We start from the raw sequence: 19998 nt of genomic DNA on the forward strand, positions 1-19998 counted from the left end.
GCACAGCCCCGCTGTGTGCTTTGTTGTCGCTCCTGAATCCCCTCGGGTCCTCTGCGTCCTCGCTGGGGGCCGTCTTCCCTCAGTCCTCCGACCAGAGGTCGGTTTTCCTTGATTTCTCCTCCTCGCTCACGCACTGCATGCTGCTGTTTTTGCCTCAGAAACTCGTCACAGGTCTCCAGCACCTCTTCGGTGGTCTCGCCGCCCTCCCGCCAGGCCCCTGCAGCGCGCCTCTCCACCACAGCCACTCTTGAGCTTTCCTCTGCTCCTGTCAGGTCTTGTCACTCTCCTGCCCACGTTGCTCAGGGCTTCCCCGTTGCCTCCCGGGTAACGTCCCCGTCCCCAGTGGGCACCCCTCAGCGCCTGCCCCCGGCACAGCTTCCTGCCTCCGTTCCTCGCGCCCCTCGCTACTCCTGTACGCGACCCAGCCTGCGGGCTCCCGGACCCCGGCTTTGTGGTAAGCACCTGGTGACTGAGACTTTCCACGACGGGCTTGAGGTGACATTGCTGGGATGGAAGCAAGCACTTGGTGACTTTGACCCCCCCGGGGTTTCCTCTGCCCCTGCTCCCAGCTCACTGTAGCCATCCGGCATGGATGTGTCGCCAGCAGGGGCGTTTGGGTGGTTTGGGGTGACAGTGACAGTGTCGTGGGCTCTCTGTGCCACCCCGAGATAAACAGTCCTGCTAAAACCTTGGTTTTCCTTTCGGGTTTGCTGACCACTGAAGTTGCTGCCTTGGCAGGAGCCACGAAGGGGCTGTGGGATACAGGAGATGCTGTCAGCGAATGCTTCCTGAAGTGGTCTTTTTTAAGGATACTTAGGAGACATTGAATAGCATCGTTAATAGCCAGAGTGGTTCCAGAATGTCACAGAAAATCTTACTTGCGGAACTCCATTTAGAGTCGGAATTTTAGGCCACTTCTGTCGTTGAACCACAGCTAACTAAAAGTATGGGATTTATGTTCCTAGCCCTGGGCCCCGCGAGACATGCCCACTGAGTGCCAGCCAGATAACACGTTTGCCCTTTAGATTGGAAGTAGCGTGGTGTTAAAAACGCCGTGTGTCGATTTTAGGTCCAGCAGATCTGCGTTGGGTCTTTGCCTTGCTGGGTATTGGTTGTGATTTTAGAAAGTTACTGCCCTTTCTGAGCCTTTGTCTCCTCGTCTGTAAAATGAGGATGGCGATAGTCCTCACCTGTAGGAGCATTGAAAGGATTAAATGTGATAATATACGACAGGCACTTAACAGCTCCATCAAGAACCTAGAAAAGACTCACTGCACGTTTGCGGGTGTCTGTGTTACTGGTATTTCTTACTCTGCACCCCAGCTCCAGGGCTGCAAGCCTTGCCGCAGAGATAATCGTGTGGGCCGACCTCACAGGGTGTGGGGTAATTGGCTGATGTTGGCAAAGCGTTTCATAAAACCTCTGTGTACAATAGATTAAGTGTGAGTAAGATTAAAGTTGGTTTAGTTCAAAAGATTTTTTCACGGCATGTGCTCCGCCCAGAGTTCACTTCTTTTCAGGGCAGGTGACAGGTCGTTTGGACCTGTCGTCTGTTCCCAGTGAGATCCCACTGGCGGAGCTGAATCGTGCAGCCTGAAATCACACACATCTGAAAAAGGCACAGGATTGTCACAGGGTGAAATTTCTGGGTGAGACCTGGCAGAGTCCAGCTGTACGCAGCAGTTGCGGAAAGCAGCGGCGAATGTTGGGCCCCCTTCTTTGCTTTGGGCAGGGAGCCCAGGTGCACCCCCCCTGGGAGCCAGGTTTTTTCCCATTCCATTTGGGACATTTGCCCCTAAGTGGTCAAGAAGAATTCAGGTAGCTGGTGTTTCTTGCTTAGTTTGAAGGCATGCATATTAACCAGTTGCTATAGGATAGAGATATAGGGCAGTAATATTTTAGGTTTAGCTAAGATAAAGAATGACCTAAGAAAGTAGAAAACAGGGGCAGCTTAGTGGCTCAGTCGGTTAAGTGTCTGCCTTTGGCTCAGGTCACGATCCCGGGGTCCTGGGACTGAGCCCCACATCACGCTGCTTACTCAGCTGGAGCCTGCTTCTCTCTGCCTATGCCCACCCCAACCCCCTGCTTGTGTTTTCTCTCTCTCAAATAAATAAATAAAATCTTAAAAAAAAATAGAATATGTTCCTTGAACTTGAAATATTATAGTTTAATGGAGAGCATCCTGAGGGTGGGTCTCTAGAGACATTTAGTGTCTAAAGCAGAATCAGCAATTTACACCCTTGGGCTGGCTTCCTGTTTTTATAAATAATGTTTAAACAAGGAAGGCACACTCATTCATTTCTGTCTTGTTATGGCTGTTTCATGTTCCAGCAGCAGAGTGAGTAGTTGTGAGAGACGATGTCCAAAATTAATGTCTGTCCGGGCCCTTCGAGGAAAAGTTTGTCAACTTTAGGCTAAAGCATAGGCGGCCTCAGCTCTTAGCAAGACTTGGGATCCTGGAGGGTAGTATATCTTAGAATGGAACAGATGTGGGCTCACATCCCAACCCTGCTGCGAACTGGCTGTGTGACCTTCAGCAAGTGTCTTAACCTCTCTGTGCCATAGTTACTTCATCTGTAAAATCAGAACCTAACCTACGGGGTTGTCAGAACTAAATGAGGTAATGCATGGAATACACTTGGTGTGGCATCTGTCATGGATTAAATGCTCTGCGTGTTAGCTGCTACTGTTAGGGTAAGTCTGTAGGTCTGCAAATCCCAGTCCACATGGCGCTGCCCCCAGGCAGATGCCAAAGTAGCTTGAGCAAATCCACCTTAAACCCTCCCATCACTAACTCCGAGAAGAGGAGCAAGGGATTTTCTGACACAACAGGCGATCATCCCAGTGAGTGGGCCAAGACCCTTGTGCCCGTGCACTCTGTCTGATCTTCCAAACGGCACTGCTGGAGATGATCGACAGGCACTGTTTCTTGGCAGATTGTTTTATGCATGTCCATTCTTGGTATTTTATTGTACCTGCCCCCCCCCCCCCACATTGTGATGTTACCTTGTGGGGTTAGAGGTATTTTCCTCTGACCTCTGATTCCGAGTGTTGTATTAAACCGTGTTTGCTCACTCACTCATCAGCACATTTGTTGAGAGGCTGCCATGTGCTGGCAGCCATCGCGTCCCCTCCCCCGGTGGGGGGCTAGTGCTTGTGCATCTGTTCACCTGCCTCCTCTTGGCTCTGTGGCCACCAGCTCTCGTTTGTTTTGAAAGGAGGGACACCCTGGTAGGATGCCAAAGCCGGGAACTTTTATTATATGTGTTTGTTTTATTCCGGGGGAAAGGGGGGATAGCCATGTTTCAGGGCCAATTAGTGCCTATTCCTTGGGGCCAGTGAAGGAAGTCTGGGAACAGGTTGGCTGGTGGCCAGCAAAGAGGGCTGAAAAAAGTAGGATTAGGACTCCTATGGGTCTTGCAAAGGAAAACCAAGGTAAAGAAAACAAGCCCCTGCAGAGTTCAGGCCTTGCCCCTAAAGGAACAGCAAGCCTAGAATTAGAAAGTAAGTGAAGGCCAAGGCCAAGACCAGCCGGTGCCCTCCCCTCCTCTCCAGTCAGACCCTGTGGCTCTCTCCTCTGCTAGGAGTGAGTCCTGAATCCGAAGAGAAGCTTTCAGTGAGCTTTAGAGATGGAAAACACGTGTTCTAGACGGAGGGCATCGACTGTGGGAGGCTAGTGGTGGAAAACTGCCCCACATCCAGAGATTAGAGGGATAAATCGGAGAAGAGGAAGATGAACAATATAGGCCAGTGAAAAGTGGCACAAAACAGGCCTTCCAGGACAGTGCAGCTGTGCTTCCGTGTTCCTGTCCAGCAGGACCGACCTAGCCCTCTTGGGTTTGCTGGATCTGATCAGGTCCCAGTGCTGCTGAAATTCCCACTGCACTTAGAATCCAGGCCAGATGTGGACCCTGGAGTTTGTGTGCCCTCTGCCCGCACAGCCAGCCTCGTCTCGCCTGCACACCTGCACCCCCTGCTCCAACTACACTCTGCTGTCTTCTCTTTGTATAAGGACATTTGTCATTGAATTAAGGCCTCCCTGGATAAGACAGCCTGTGCTGCTTTACACATGCGAGTCTCTCCTCCAGAAAGCTGGTTCCCATGGCTAAGTCCTCGTCTGTCTTCAGGGGTCCGCTTAGAACCTCTCTTCCTCAGAGACCATCTGCGTGCTCCTACTATAGTCCTAACATGTCCGCGATTTCCTTTGCAGTTCTCATCATGCTTGTAACCATTTTTTGATGTCTGCTCCCCCAGTAAATCCTGTGAGGACAGGGACGGCGTCTTTCTTGGATGCTGGGCACAGCGTAATTGCTCGCTGCATTTTTTTGTACTGACTGACCAGAAGGAGCAGTAATTTGTAAATTGGCGGGGGTGGGGGGAAACAAGCTTTAACCCTTTTAATTTGTTTTGCTCTTGTTTTCCAAATAATTTCTGAACAATTATTTCACAGACACACACATACATTTTTTTTAGGGGATTCTCTGAGGTGACGTTTCTCTGGTGCCTGTGTGTGTGTTGGACACATCTTACCTGCTTTTCTCCTCTCCCTGCAGAATGAGATGTGCCTGGCCACCCACCAGCTCTCGAAGCAGCTGCTGGCGTATGAGAAACAGGTAACTGGGGACTCACCTGGCATGTGAAGCTGTGCTCGGGGCCCTCGTGAGTGGTAGTCTTGTAAGGAACTCTCCAAGGGCATCCTTGAGAGGCTTTGATTTCCTTCTTTCTTTTCGTTTGTGGTCCACTCCTGTTTTTTCTCTTGTCTTGCCTTTTCCTTTCCCCTGATAAATTCTAATTGGGGTGATTATCCCAAAGTCTTTGTGGTATATTCTAATTAGCCTACAGAAGTCACCCACTGCCTTGAGGGTTTGTGATCTGAGGAATCAAATTCCAGGAAATAACCCAGTTCCAGGAACTAAACTCAAAGATGATGTTATGACCAGACAGAAGGGCGATGGCCAACGAAGGGATCGTCAGGGAGGGGCGACTGAGAGCGTCGCGGGGCAGGACGAGGCTAGCGCACTCGTTTTCTGCATCCAGACACCGCGACACCTTGTGTGCTCGGGGGCAGAGTGGGGACTGGTGTGGAGGGTGGTGGGACGTGGGTGGGGTGGTAGCGCCGACTCCCCAAGCCTTAATACCCGGGTCTTTTATTCTCTGGTCTTAGAATTTTGCTCTTGGCAAAGGCGATGAAGAAGTAATTTCTACACTCCACTATTTTGCCAAAGTGGTAGATGAGGTAAGATCACAACATGGCAAAATTTGATTTGATTCCTTCCTGAACTTTATTTCATCTTTGTGTTGGCCCACTTTCCATTTTAGATATCTCCTTAAATATCTCAGAGTATATCTCAACTTGCTGATCTTCCAAGGCTCATTTCATAGGACAAGTTGTATGCGATTATGTTTGTTCCTGGTGTGAGGAGAAAAGCTTTGTTATACGTGAACAATGGACCAAGAGAGATTTCTGAGAATTCCATTTCCTAAGAAGGGTGTATTGGTTTCTCCAGCTGCTTGTAATAAATTACAAGTAGGTGGCTTAAAACAGTAGACATTTATTCTCTCCCATACTTCTGGAGGCCAGAGTATGAAATCAAGTTGTTGGCAAGGCCAGGCTCCCTCCAGAGGCCCGAGGCGGAATCTTCCGTGGCCTCTTCCGGCTTCTGTTGCCCCTGACTGTCCCATGGCAAGTGGCTGCATCCAGTCTCCACCTTGCCATGGCCTCCTCCCAACCCCACTTCACTCCTTCCCTCTGTGTCTCTTCTTTGTGTAAGGACACTTGTCATTGAATTAAGGCCTACCTGGATAACTGAGGGTGGTCTCATTTGGAGGTCCGTCACCACATCTGGGAAGACCTCGTTTCTGAAGACTCACATGTTCTGCTTGGACTTTTCTTTGGGGGAGGATGAGGGTGGGCAGGATTCACGCCACCACAGAGGGTGTCATGCAACCGTCGTCGTAGCTGTACTGCATAATACATTGGGAACATTTGTGAAAAACAGGTAATTGTTATAAGAGAAGTACATAAATCCCAGTTATGATAAACACTGCAGCTCAGATGCTCCTGGTGCTGAGCAGAACCCTCTTCAGAACTGGGTCAGTACGAAATTGTATTTCATCATTCAAGGAGCTTGCAGTTCTCACAGCAGAAAATGATGATGAAGAAGCAAAAGAATATGCAGGTGCCGTTTCGCTGTCCAGGCGCTGGTGTAGAAGAGATACCGTCTTCAGTTCATAAAATGTGAAACTAACATTGCAGGGTCATTCTGTCAACAAGTCAACCCAACACGTTGATACTTGTTCAGCAAACACGTATTGACCACCTGCTGTGTAGTAAGTACTGTTGTAGGCACTGGGGCTGTAACAGATATAAAAGGTTGTAAAGGGAGATATAACAGGATATAAAAGAACGGTCGTCCAGTTCTTTTTCAGCTTCATACTTTCTCCACGACTCTGACTCTTTTCACAGTGTATGTTTAAAATGGTTAGATGTCTTTTCCAGAAGAGGAGGAGCATGAATGGAAAAAAGTAATAGAGGAGTAAAAAGTAATTTTTTTGGAAGCGAGGAGACAAATGTTTCCTAATTAGCCATGAATGAGGAGCCCAGGGGGAGAAGCAGCTGACTACACCCTCTGAAGTCAGGTCTTTGCTTGACCAGAGCCAGTTGCTAAGGAAATGTGGTTAGTTGTCAGACACCCAGAACCGATATTTCCAGTTTAAGAGACTTACTTATAACCCTCCATTCATGGGCAGGAATGATGATGCTTTAGGTGGGGAGTGAATCATTCCCAAAGGCTGGACGGCTGGGAGTGTGATGTTACAGGTGGTGTGACCGCCTCCCTGAAGCTCGGCCCTGTCGGGGCTTCTCAAACAAGCCTCTTGGTGTGGAGACCTATGTGCATGAAAGCCGTTAGCTCAGGTGGGCGGCTTCTGAGTAGATTTTCAGGTTGTTTTCTCTACCGGGGCCTGTATCAGGTTGGAAAATTTTCAAGACAAGTGACTTGACTCAGAAAAAACACAACTAAAAGTAGAGATTTTTTGTGGCTCATATTTTTAATGGAATCCCTAGGAACCAGACACTCCGTGTTGTATGCATATAGAAATTTCTGTCCTTGTTGATTTCCCCAAAGGCAGGGTTCCTAGATCACTTCCACTGAGTGCACCCGAAACAGGAATTCACCATCATTATGGATATGCCAACGAGTGTGCGAGTGTGCGTCAGGCCCTCTACTCTGAGTGTTTTCTATTCAGGTTACTATTTTGTCATCACGGTAACCATGCAGGGAATGGTTTATTTTCAGGATGACGATATTGAAGTGCCGAGAGGTAATCTCTTTGCACTCTCTTGAGCTAAGGCACGGTGGTTAGAAGTGATTGTCCCTTCCCTCTCAAAAACCCCAGGGCAAAAAGTTGGTGCCAAACCCCTTGATCCTTAAGAAATAAGGAAGACAATGAGTCGATAGGAAATTTACCATTCCAAAAGTGAATGATGCCTAGAAAACCACGTAATCACCCTGATTTTGGTGTCTTCATTTGTAAGTGGCAGCAGCGAGAAAGCCCATCTAACTGGGCTGTTGTAGAGATTAAATGTAAATGAGATAATGTGTATCAGGGCATTGAACACACAGCCAGACACATAGTAGGTACACTGATTGACTTTCATTCACTTAACTGTTAGTAAAAAAAACAGTACATTTCTCCCTGAAGTTATTCAGGAAAAGTAGTTAACACATTCTGTCTTGGTGGCATTTATTGGCATGTGTGTCCTCCTGCGTTCTCAGCAGAACAAAGCTGCCGTGCTTTGTCTTGATGATTGAAAGACAGGACATTAACTGCTTGGCCTCCAGCTCCCCTGCCTGGCAAATGATTGTAAGCTTTTCAGAGCAGTTCTGGAAGTACAGCCCTGAAGGACCAGATCTGTTGGTGGGAGAGCTGTGGGTACAGAGGGGGCTCGTATGTGACTGCTGTCATCGCTGAAAGAAGCTTGGCCAGATGCACACTGCCAAAAAGACTGCTGGGTGATTTCCCTTTGTTCCCCAAGCAGGAATCCCAAAACATCTTTAGTAATATGTGTTCGTTGCTGATGTCTAGACTACCAGACATTTGAAGTTTGGGCAACTTCGTGAGCACAAGACTCTCTATCCAACACGGTATAATGGGAGAAACCTGGAGTTCGGATTCCAGTAGCCCAGGATGAAAATCCCAACCGTTCTGCCTCTTTGCTGTCTGGATGTGGAGAGTTGTTTGTCCACCTGGTACATGGGTACAGTCAGTAAGACCGGACTCTCAGAGTGGCTGAGAACCAAGGGATACAAAGCATGTAACTCTCCAGAGTAACTCCCAGGCCTGCAGCTGCTGTGGTTTTAGGGTTAGTAGGCTCCTAGCAGGCCGGTCTTGCAAGTATGACCTCAGCCCTTCTGAGGGGGAGCATGCGCACTGTGACTGATAACGTGTGACCTAAGGTGAGTGCTCCCAGTGAGCTGTGCTCACTGCAAGGACATGAACGCGTTCTCCTCCAGCTGGTGTGGCTCAGCCTGGATTGCACCGTACACAGACCGTAGCCATGGGCTCAGAGACTGCTTTAGCAAACCTAACTGAGGCCCGCTCAGAACCTTGCATTTAGTTTTGAGTACCTCTGGGCCTGTATCATTTGCAGCTTCATGAAGTGTTGTTTATTTGCTGAGGAAATGTAGCAGAACTCTTGAAACACACAGAATTGTCCAGTGTGATCCTGTGTGGAAAGAAGTGTTCTTTATAGTGGGTTTAATTTTTCTCAATAAGATTTCTCTCTTTTTTCAGCTTAATGTTCTCCATACAGAGCTGGCGAAACAGTTGGCAGACACAATGATTCTACCTATTATACAATTTCGAGAAAAGGATCTCACAGGTAAAGTTGCTGAGTTTGGTGCCAGTTACCTGCAAAACATCAATTCATTTCATAATTGTTCTGACTGTATTAATTTCTTTAAATCTGTGCATCATTGAGAAATGCCTTTCTTTTTTGGAGCACTTCAGTTTAGCTAACTTCCACTGAATCTCCACTATGTTCTTGGCTCCCCTAAAGGAAGGTTACAGGCTAATGAGAAAAACTGACTTGGAAACAATCATAACATTATGTGATGAGGGCAGCCGGAAAGAGAGGTACAAGGAATAAAAACAGCACACGGAAAGGTGTGATTACCCTTTTGAAGTTAGGGTGCCAGAGAGGGCTTCCTGGAGGAGGTGATCTCTGTGCTGGGTTTTGAAAGATGAATAAGTGTTTACCAAGGAGACAAAGATGGCAAGGTTTGTATTACTGGTTTGGAGCATTTATAGGAGGCATGCTGTTTTGGGGGAGCCATGAATGCTTTGGAATGTAATGTGGGTGGCTTAGAGAGGGACAGAGGGGCAGGGACCACGCTTTACCTGTGCTAGACCCTGAGCTGCAGCCACGAACAAGGCAGACAAGCTCCCTGTTTTCCTGGAGCTCACATTTTAGTGGGTCGGTAGATCTGGGACTGGTTCAGAGAGTCTGGTTGCCCTTCTAGACTATTTTTGGTTCTTCAATGAAAAAGTAAAACAAAGCTTTAGAGTAATTTTCTATCTCTTGGAAATCAAGGTAGTCCAAAAATGAATTAAAAAGAACCCAAAATCTTGGGGGGGAAAAGTAGTTGATAATAGGAAAGGGAACCCAAACTTTCTAGTCTTTTTGTTTTTTATGTCACTGAAAATATTCACTGCTTAGAGATGGAAGAATTGTATTTTCTAGAACACCGATATAAAAATTGCTGGCCAAAGAAATCTAAACCAAGTACTCCGAGATCTGTTCAGTATAGTACTGCCTCTTCAGGGGCACCTGGGTGGCTGAGTTGGTTAAGTGTCTGTCTTCGACTCAGGTCATGATCCTGGGGTCCTGGGATCGACCCCCACATCAGAATCCCTGCTCACTGGGAATTCAGCTTCTCCCTCTGCCTTCTTCCCCCACCCGCCTCGTGCTCGCTCTCCCGCTCTCTTGCTCTGAACTGAAGTCATATATATATATACATATATATATATATTTTCACCTTAAATGAAGTCATATATATACACATATATATATTTTCACCTTAAATGAAGTCATATATATATACATATATATATATACACACACACATATATATACATATATATATGTATATATATATACTCACCTTAAAATGTAAACTTTATTCAGGCAGGAAAGACACAGCACATCTTAAAGATGGTCTTCTCCCCACACCCATCCATATGGAGATTCCCTGTGATCATGTCATCTGAGGCTCTAGGGAGCAGGGGTAGACCTGATCATTTGCCAGGGGCAGTGTGACAGCGCTGAAACATAACAAAGAACAATAAATGATAGGTCATCTTGTGTGAAGAGAAGCCTTGCTTGAGCAGGACTTTTAGCGGTTTTGTATGTTGCTCGTCTGTAATAGCATGCAAATCCCAAAGCTGCATGTAGTCCTGTGCTGATTATCCAGTATGAACTGAGAGTCTTAGTGCATTTTTTCATAAAGATTTTCTCTAACTAAAATCATAGAAATGTGTGGGGATATCGTTTTAAGAACAAACTCTGAGTCTTTTAGACAGAAAATAATCTCCCCCCCAACCCCGACCTGCGTTGTCAGATTTGTGTCTTTCAGCTTTGGGGTGGGGGGCAGCCCGGGCCAGAGGGTCCCGGCAGTGATAATGACCAGGCCTTGTCGGGCCTGTAGGACCCAAGTGTGGATTAGTAGTATTTGCCTAGGATGGCGATTTTTTTTTTAAAGAGAATAAAACTATGTGGTAATAGTAAAAAGAGAAGCCTCTTCGGTATCTTTGGAAACAGTGAATCACAGTAACCTTCTCTGACGACACCAGCATGCAAGTGTGAAGCGTTTGGCCCAGGTCATGCTTGAGTCAGCTCGAGAACCAGCCTAGAACCTGGCCTCCCCTCCACGTGCTGGTTTTTACCTGACGTTTCGCCTCCTTTTCCATTTCTGCACCGATCCAAGGACATATCTAAATGAAGAGAACAGACCGATTAAGGAAGCTCTTTGACCCAGGAAGGGAAGCCCCCGGAGAGTGCTCCGGTAGGAAGTGAAAGGGAGAGGGGAAGAAAGGGAAAGAAAGCAGCCGATACCGGAAGGCGTAAGAATAACATGAGGAGAGATTAGAAAGCTGGAGGCAGTTTTGAGGCAAACATAAAAAGACATAAAAGGTATGAAAATGCTTTCCTTTGTTTGATGAAGCAAAACTGATCGTGGCAGAGTCGTAGAAAGTATTGCTTTCTTCTAGATGTCTCTGTGGTTTTTTTTTTTTTAAATCTTGGACAGCCATCACCCTCATTGACCTCATCATTTTTTCTTCTCGGTCTTGGACTTTGTTATATGTCCTCATGCGTGAGGCACGTGGCACCCACAGGAGGAAATGGTGGTGTGTGTTGGCTTGTCGCAGGTACCCTGTGCTAGATAGCTTCAGACTTTGTCATTAAAACAAATACCCTGGGCGCCTGGGTGGCTCAGTCGGTTAAGCAGCTGCCGTTGGCTCAGGTCATGATCCCGGGAGTCCCTCAGTGGGGAGCCTGCTTCTCCTTCCACGTCTGCCCTTCCCCCCTGCTCGTGCACTTGCTCTTGCAAATAAGCACCCCCATATTCCTTTGTTAGTGGTGGCTTTGCCAGATGTTAAAAATGGCCAGCCAAAGGGCCTTTCTAGGTTCTAAGTATGGTCCAGATATTATGAGGAAAGAGGTATTAATTAGAACACTCTTTTGTGGGGGGCAGGAGAGTCCGAGCTTCGCTGTATACTCCAGGTCTCCCTGAAGAGCACCTGTCCACCGCACACTCCAGCCCACTTCCCCCAGGGACCCTCTGCTTCATGGACCCCCCAGATGCTGTCAACAAGGAGTGGGTGGTCACGGTCAGTCAGGCTCCCAAGTTTGGGATGCAGCTGAAGCCACAAACTCCAGTCAGACCAGGAGGCCAGAGCCATGTGAGGGCAGAGGCCCGGAGGAGGGGCTCACAGAGCCGTCTTCCTTCTGCACATGGACTTTTATTTCTTGGGGAAGCACGTGCCAATATGGGGTTGGCATATTTTACTTTCCTTTGCTCTAAGATTATTTTTTTTTTCTCTCTTGTTCAGAGGTTAGCACTTTAAAGGATCTTTTTGGACTCGCCAGTAATGGTAGGCATCCTCTCCGTTCTTGGCGCGTGGGTTTAGTATGTGTGTGGGTGGAGATGCTGAATGAATGTTCTTGCCTTTCAACCCATCTGGGTGCTAAAATGCCTCTTTATTTTTAGAGCATGACCTCTCAATGGCAAAATATAGCAGGCTGCCTAAAAAAAAGGAGAATGAGAAGGTAAGAATAGCTACGTGACATGGTGTTTCTCACCTCACTTACTTAAGCTCCTTTCCTACATTCCTGCTGTGAGTTCATGGCATTGGGGGTACCTTGATGAATTCTTTTTCTTCTTTCATATACGTAGATTTTTAATTATTCTGAATCTCATAAGTAGTCTTCTACCTTCCTATTCTAGCTTTTCAACGTGGTTTATTAGACAGCAACTTGGAACCACTGTGTAATTACATTTGCACAATGATTTCAGATTAGCTCGGTACCTTGTGCTTATCTGCCGCATACGTATTCAGGTCACTTGAATTTCTTGCCATGGGTGCTGGCTCCACTTCTCTAACTCGTGCTTTTTTGCTGCTGTAGATGATATTGCCCATTTGAATGCATCTAAATTCCTACTTCTGTTGCATGATTTCCTTGAGCTAAATTACTTCCTTGGAATACAGTCTTAGGAGTGAACTAAAATGTTTGTGGCTTTCAGTGCAGGCCCCTGAGTTGTTCTCCTAAAGGCTCGGGGAGTACTTGGCCTCACCCCGGGGAAGCCTCATAAGCACGGAGATGCTAATACTTCTTTAATTGGGAGTTTTTAAAACATAAAGGGGAACCTTATCTGAGTTTTATTGTATCGGTCACAGAAATGGGTCTCATGAGTAAACACACGCTGCTGAAGCTTCATGCTCTTGCGAACGGCCCCATCCTCAGACAGCCTGACGTTTGCCTTCGCCTCTCACCCAGGTAAAGATGGATGTCGTGAAGGAGGTGGCGGCCGCGCGACGCAAACAGCACCTCTCTTCCCTCCAGTACTACTGCGCTCTCAATGCGCTGCAGGACAGGAAGCGCGTGGCCATGATGGAGCCCATGATAGGCTTTGCCCACGGACAGGTAGGCCGTGCCCGTCCCCTGAGGGCTGAGCCCTGAGCCCTGAGCCAGCTGGGGAGAACCACTCGGTGTGCCCGCTGAGCTAGCGTTTAGGAGAAACCGAAGCATGTTTCAGAGGAAGAAACACGTACGCACCACCTTGGGTGGTAACTCAAGACGGCTCCATGTATGCACGTGGAAAGCTTCCAGGGGGGCGATTGTTAGGCTGGACGTGCAGGCAGTGACGGCCTCCGTCCCAAGCCTCCCATGGGGCCGGAGGGGGGGGGCTGGCATGACACTTTGTCTCTGAGCCAGGCGAGAGCCAGGCCTGGTCTAATGTTCTGAGAAGCAGAACTGCTCAGGTTGGTAGACCTGGGCCTTTAGCTTAGGACCCACACACAGTCCCCTGCTGCTCTGTGTGGCGAGGCTCACCCTCAGCTGGGCTCTTCTCACTGCTGAGGTCATCGCCGGCACCTTGGCATCTGGGCCGTGGCAAAATACTGCTGTAGCTTGCTGAAGTCTGTCCGGGATGGATGTGGCTTCTTCCCCCGTTAGTGGTCTCCTGAACACTTGTCTGTCCGGAGTCTCCAGTGGCAGGGCGGGGCCCTGGCAGGGACAGGAGTGAGTGTCCATTCATGGTGGATGGCACCCCCCCATCCCTGCCCTGCTGGAGCCCCACTTACACAGACTCTAACACCGCACCCCAGCATGCAGGAAACACACCCGGATATCTTCTCTCAGTTGACAACCTAGGAATAGAAGGGGATGTCAGGAAGCAGAATGTTGAGAAGAAAACAGCAACTTTTTATTTAAAACGCCACATGTGTGAGCATCTATTCTTTTAAAATACATGTTAAAAAATACGTGTATTTCAGAAAACAGCATCAGTATCCTTCAGTTTGGGAAAGGGGAGCAGGGGAGGATCTTCAGGCGTTCAAGCTCAGGGATCCGTCTTTTCATGTGGTTGTGACGTTGAAAGGCGAGGTAACTCAAGACGGCTTCTGCCTTCAGGGGTGATATTTAAGCAGAGTGCTATAATCTGTCTGTGTCCTCTGGGTAAAGCCGGGTTAAACCCAAAGCTGGCCCTGTCCCGCCCTAGGCTCCGGTCCACAGTGGACCCCTGCAACGTCCAGCTGCTCGCGGTGGGCGCTGGTGCTGCCTCTCTCCTTCGTTCTCACACCTCTGCCAGGCGGAGGGCCCGGGTGCTGGAGAGCGCCGGTGCTGCCTGTGCTGTCTCATGAATGCCTCCTGTTCTGTCTGTTCTTCCTGGATTGACAGTGGTGGCCTGTGGAGCACGAGTCCTGGCCTCTAAAGAGCCGGGGGTCAGCTAAGTGAATGCCACCCCCAGCGGTGCTAGCAAACTGCCCCCCACCCCGCCCCAGGCCTGGGGACACAGAGCAGAGCATGTCGCAGTCATTGATGGGTGGCAGCAGCAGCATCTTTGAGGACTGAGGAGGCCTATTTCCCTTTTCATGTGCAAAGTACCAAGATTTCAAGACCAAGACTAGAAAACCCCTCCCACTGCAAACTTCACATCCTGCAGAAAACTATAACTCCTTTGCTTAGACCAGTTGTTGTCTAACCCATAAATCTTTTGGATGATTCCAAAGCATTCGCTCTCCTCCAGCCTCATCAGCCATTTTAAATACATGTTGACTAAGCGTCCACCTTTTTGGTTGGTGGCCGTCAGACCACTGTACTTCCTGCGGCTCCGAAGGCCCGAGAATCTGGGTCTCTGGATAATGCGGCACTGAGTCAGGCTTCTCGGCACCACCCGCTTCAGTGCAGGCTGTTTGACTTCATTTCTGCCTCCCCTGGCCCTTGTTGAACAGGTTTGCACTGAGATCACCATTCAGTCGTCATGCCTGAAACGGGTTTTGCAAACCTGTACAGGTTTATGAGATCCCAGAAATCAAGTCCAGGATAGTAGTCACAGGGTAGATCCGATGGCCGGCGGCTGGAGCAGCCAGGATCTCATCCGTCCCTCCCTGCCGTCCCTTCGGATCAGACTGAGGGATTGCAGGAGCAGCCCCCCACCCGCACCCCCCCGAACTTACAGAATAGCAGAGGAGCTAAGCCATGGAATTTGGAGTATAAATTCCAGGGAGTTCAGGGAGGGGAAAGAGGAAAGCCACTGGAAGGCTGTGTCCTTAGAAATGCAGAAGGCTCCTTGAACAGACTTTGATGTTTGAGGTTTCAGAGATTCAGAAGGGCATTTACTGTTTTGATCTCCATATGATTAAAAGATCACGGGGCCAGAGCAGGGCCCCACATGATTACCTTACATTAGGATAATCGTGATCATCCTGTTCTCTTCCTGTGAAAACTAAGGGCATGGGGGTACATCCTTCCCCAGGATGTGAGCATGCGAAGCCCGCCAGCCTCACCAGGGTGCGTGGGCGGGTTCCGTGCCCACCGCACAGGGCAGGGGCTGCTTCCAGATCAGACACCTGAGCTGGCCCAGAATGTGAGAGAAGTCCCATGTCCAAAACTAAGCCTTTTTTCCCTTTACTCATGACTCAGGCTTTCAACTCTTACCTTTCTGTGATTAGGCACGTAAGATGGAACAGGTCACCCCCAGTATTCGGATTTTTTAAAGCCTTGGCCATGGGAAGAAATGGAGACTTGAGCTTTGGGGCGGGATGGTGACAGATGTCAGTCATGCACAGAGGCAGGCCCCTCCCTGTGCCCTGCCCATCAGGGCTTGTGAGGCAACCCAGCCTTCTGGAAAGTGAACACCCTGGAATCACAGGAAGTAAGGACTTGCTTTTTATTTGTTCCCCAAAAGCCAGCAATTGAAGTTTCATTTTCAAAGGAGATGGAGCCCTCCTGGGGCCACCCTCCCCTGAGCACAGAGAGCCCGCATCCCAGAACGCTGGGGGCCGGAAGGGAGCTCACCCGTCCAGGCAGCTGTTCAGGCCCAGAGCTGTGCTGCCTCCTTCACACCCACGGTCCCCACTGGGTTGACGTCGGGGTTGGAAGGGCAGCATCCCGGCCGCATCCTCTGTCCAGCCCGTGTTTCAAGCCGCGCATGACTCACTGACGGGCTCACGGCAGCCTCTGGGTTTGCTGCTCTGAGCACCTCCTGCCGCACTCCACCCAGTGCTCGCCTGGTTCTGGCCGTGCACGTCAGCTGTCACCCGCTGATGGAAGCCCCTGGGGACGCCGAGGTGTAGACCCGCTCCTTGCCCCCCTAGAAGCTTTCTATCCAAAATTCACAGAATTCGCAGAGGAGAAGAGCTGACGATGAGACCAACGGAAATAATTGTCAGTAGGAACTCCCGACGCACCTCACCTAGTATGTGCCAGGCAGGGAACTCACATTATCCCTGATGTTCCCCCGCCTGTCCGTAAGAGCTCCCAGTGTCCCCAGGCTGCAGTGCACTGGGTTGGGAGGAACTCCGCGGACGTGGGGGTGGGGGAGCTCGGCTGGCCAGCCAGGGTCGCTACCCCTATGCTCAGTCCCACGCTGGATGCGCTCACTGGTCACCTTTCCTAGGCGACCTTCAGAACATCACCATCCTGTCTTTCAGATTAACTTCTTCAAGAAGGGAGCAGAGATGTTTTCCCAAAATATGAACAGCTTTTTATCCTCAGTTGCGGACATGGTCCAGAGGTAAGGCTGCACTCCACTCTGGGTCCGGGGGCCTCTGCCTTTCCTGCTGGGAGGGAGGGACAGAGCCCCGCCACCATGGGGACTCTGGGCAGCGGGCCCCTTCTGAGCTGCCGGTATTCGGGAATCCTGAGGTTGGAAAGTAAGGCCTTCTGTGTACCCCCGCCCCCACTGTGTGGGGAGCCCAGAGGTGTGCCCACCACGTGAACAGATTATATAGCTTAAAGAAAAGATGAAGCGTCTGTGAAGGGACTTTCCCGTCAAGTCCCAGTGCCCGTGCTGAGGGAGGTCTTCCCTGTGTCACAGTGGCCTCCACGGTCCGTGGGCCCGGTGTAGGCTGGCTGTGGATTTAGACGTGGCCTTGTTTCCCCTTTGGAACCAAGGGGCTGACAGCCGGAAGTGCTGGGACTCTTTAGGAAACTGGCCATCATGGCCATTTATGACTGATCATGGGGCTTTATGCTTTTTTGGAATTAATTTAACAAATCGCTCCTCAGCCTCGCAAATGCTTTTTTTTTTTTTTAAGATTTTATTTATTTATTTGACATACAGAGATCAATCACAAGTAGGCAGAGAGGCAGGCAGAGAGAAAGGAGGAAGCAGGCTCCCCGCTGAGCAGAGAGCCCGATGTGGGGCTCCATCCCAGGACCCTGAGATCATGACCTGAGCTGAAGGCAGAGGCTTAACCCACTGAGCCACCCAGGCGCCCCTCAAATGCTTATTTTTTAAAAATACACCATCCTCTCTTCAGGCTGTCCTGCCAGGCTTGCCTCCATTGCCAGTGTGCACGACAGCGAGCCCCAAGGAGGCTTGTTTCCTTCACAGATCTGGTTCCGGGAGTGCTCCGTGATTCCTGGAGCATGGGCAAGGGAGAGAGCAGCTGAGAAGCAGACAGACACAATGGAAGTAGGAGTGTGGGATTCTATGTCGTGTGGAAAAACAGAGGAAGGTTGCTCTTTTTCTTGAGGATGTTGTAGTTCAAGATACCTTTAAAATAAAATTTATTTTAGAGCAAGTGAGCAAGTGCAGGGAGGGGCAGAGGGAGGCAGAGAATAACTTTAGCAGACTCTGCACAGAGCCCGATGCGGGGCTGGATCTCAGGACTCAACCCTGAGATCATGACCTGAGCCAAAAGGAAGAGTCAAATGCTTCAACGGCTGAGCTGCCCAGGCTCAGTGGCAGGGCTGCCATAAAAGGGAAAGCATTGCCTTTGTCATTGTCACTGCACTTGGGAAAATGACCAGGAGGGGGGCACCTGGGTGGCTCAGTGGGTTAAAGCCTCTACCTTTGGCTCAGGTCATGATCCCAGGGTCCTGGGATCGAGCCCTACATTGGGCTCTCTGCTCAGCAGGGAGCCTGCTTCCTCCTCTCTCTCTCTCTCTCTCTACCTGCCTCTCTGCCTACTTGTGATTTCTGTCTGTCAAATAAATAAATAAAATCTTAAAAAAAAAAAAAAAAAAAAAAGAGCAGGAGGTGGGACCAGTCTCCAGTGGCCGTTTTTCCCCTTAGGGGCGCCTGGGGCCGGCAGGGAGGGCGCCTGGGGCCGGCCTGGAGGGCAGGCATGACCGCGGTTTCCTTCCTTCCCTCCCACCGTCCTTCTCTTCCAGCGTAGGCGCCTGCATGGCAGCCCTGAGGATGGGCTCATCAAAGCTTTTCTCCTAAAGTTTGCATCAGCATGGGGCGCCTTGGTGGCTCAGTCATTTAAGACTCTGATTCTTGGTTTTGGCTCCGGTGGTGATTTCAGGGTGACGGGGTTGAGCCCCATGTCAGGCTCCGCCCTCCTTGTGTGCGCAGGCTCTTTCTCTCCCCCTCCTCCTTTCTCTACAATGGATGCATGAGGTTTTTTTTTTTTAAAAGATTTTATTTATTTATTTGACAGACTGAGATCACAAGTAGGCAGAGAGGCAGGCAGAGAGAGTGGAAGGGAAGCAGGCTCCCCACTGAGCAGAGAGCCCGATGCGGGACTTGATCCCAGGACCCTGAGATCATGACCTGAGCCGAAGGCAGCGGCTTAACCCACTGAGCCACCCAGGTGCCCCATGAATGAGTCTTTTAAAAGAAAATTGCATCAACAGTTCTAAGCCTGGATACCACTTTGTCAGCAGAGAAGTTGTTTCGCTGGGTTCAGGCGTCGTCCGGTGGTATTCCTCATGTTCTGTTCTAAAACAGCAGCCATATAGGACCACTTCTAGCAGAGCAGACTCGAGTCCCACCGTGTCTATCTTCCGGGGCAGGAAGCCCCATGGGGCAGGAAGGCCTGGCACAGCTCGCCGTGGGCTGCTCAGCCGTGCTGGGTCGGCGTGAGGAGCAGCTGACCTGACGCCTTCTGTCTTAAGCATTCAGGTGGAACTAGAAGCCGAAGCGGAGAAGATGCGCGTGTCCCAGCAGGAGCTGCTCTCTGTTGATGAGTCTGTTTACGCCCCAGACTTTGACGTGGCCGCGCCACAGATCAACAGGAACCTCATCCAGAAGGCTGGTTACCTTAATCTCAGAAGGTGAGAATGCCCCTGCGTGCCTCTTTTTCTGAAGTCTGTTTTCCCTCAGGAGGCTAGACGGCGTCGTCGGGAGGGTGGCTGGTGCTGGGGAAGAACTCCCACCCCCACGCCGCCCTGGTCACCGAGAGGTGGGCGTGAACCAGACCCAGAAGAACCTGGTGTGCCGACTCCGAGCGCTGGGCCGTCCCTGTCCCTGGTCGCGGGGACTGTATGCAGATAGCCTGTTCTTAACCATCATCATCCTGGACTGTAAGGAGTTTCTGTCCCATCCCGCCCTTGGCCCTGGCCCCAGACAGGTGAGAGCCGTGTGCTCAAGGCCTGCCACTGAGGCCGGAGTCCGAGGGCCAGCCAGCCTCGGGGTCCTCCAGGTTCTCACACACAGAATCACGCTGTAACACTAGCGGCCCTTTGGCTTGAAGGGAGGCGGCTCAGGCTTCCTTGTGTCCAGGAGCAGACTGAGGCCATTTGGTGTGGTGAGGACCCTGATTTGGTTCTGTCACCCCCGCCTTAGCTGGGCCTCAATCACGTTATGTGCAAAATAGAGCCGATGACCACACCTACTGAAAAAAGTTGTTACAAGGACCAAATGAAGCCATTTCCAGTAGGTAGGAAGCACTCGGACGCTAGCTAGTACCAGTTTTTGGAAATAACTAATGATTGAGGCAGGATGCCTCGTGCCTTGCACAAAGCTGCTACTTGATAAACAC

The 19998-nt window shown here is 49.9% G+C and overlaps 1 protein-coding gene across 3 annotated transcripts in view; it reads left to right on the forward strand.

Moving 5' to 3' along the window:
- The window catches only part of APPL2 (adaptor protein, phosphotyrosine interacting with PH domain and leucine zipper 2), a 50469-nt gene that overhangs the window by 13940 nt on the left and 16531 nt on the right, over window positions 1–19998 (forward strand). For all 3 annotated transcript variants that reach the window (XM_059402190.1, XM_059402191.1, XM_059402192.1), the window contains exons 3-10: window positions 4554–4613; window positions 5165–5236; window positions 8797–8884; window positions 12115–12156; window positions 12273–12331; window positions 13061–13207; window positions 16717–16799; window positions 19133–19291. In XM_059402190.1, coding sequence (XP_059258173.1) covers window positions 4554–4613; window positions 5165–5236; window positions 8797–8884; window positions 12115–12156; window positions 12273–12331; window positions 13061–13207; window positions 16717–16799; window positions 19133–19291 — 710 coding nt within the window. The remainder of the gene's footprint in view (window positions 1–4553; window positions 4614–5164; window positions 5237–8796; window positions 8885–12114; window positions 12157–12272; window positions 12332–13060; window positions 13208–16716; window positions 16800–19132; window positions 19292–19998) is intronic.

This window comes from Mustela nigripes, chromosome 6, assembly GCF_022355385.1.
Source record: "Mustela nigripes isolate SB6536 chromosome 6, MUSNIG.SB6536, whole genome shotgun sequence".
NCBI classification, from domain to species: Eukaryota; Metazoa; Chordata; class Mammalia; order Carnivora; family Mustelidae; genus Mustela; species Mustela nigripes.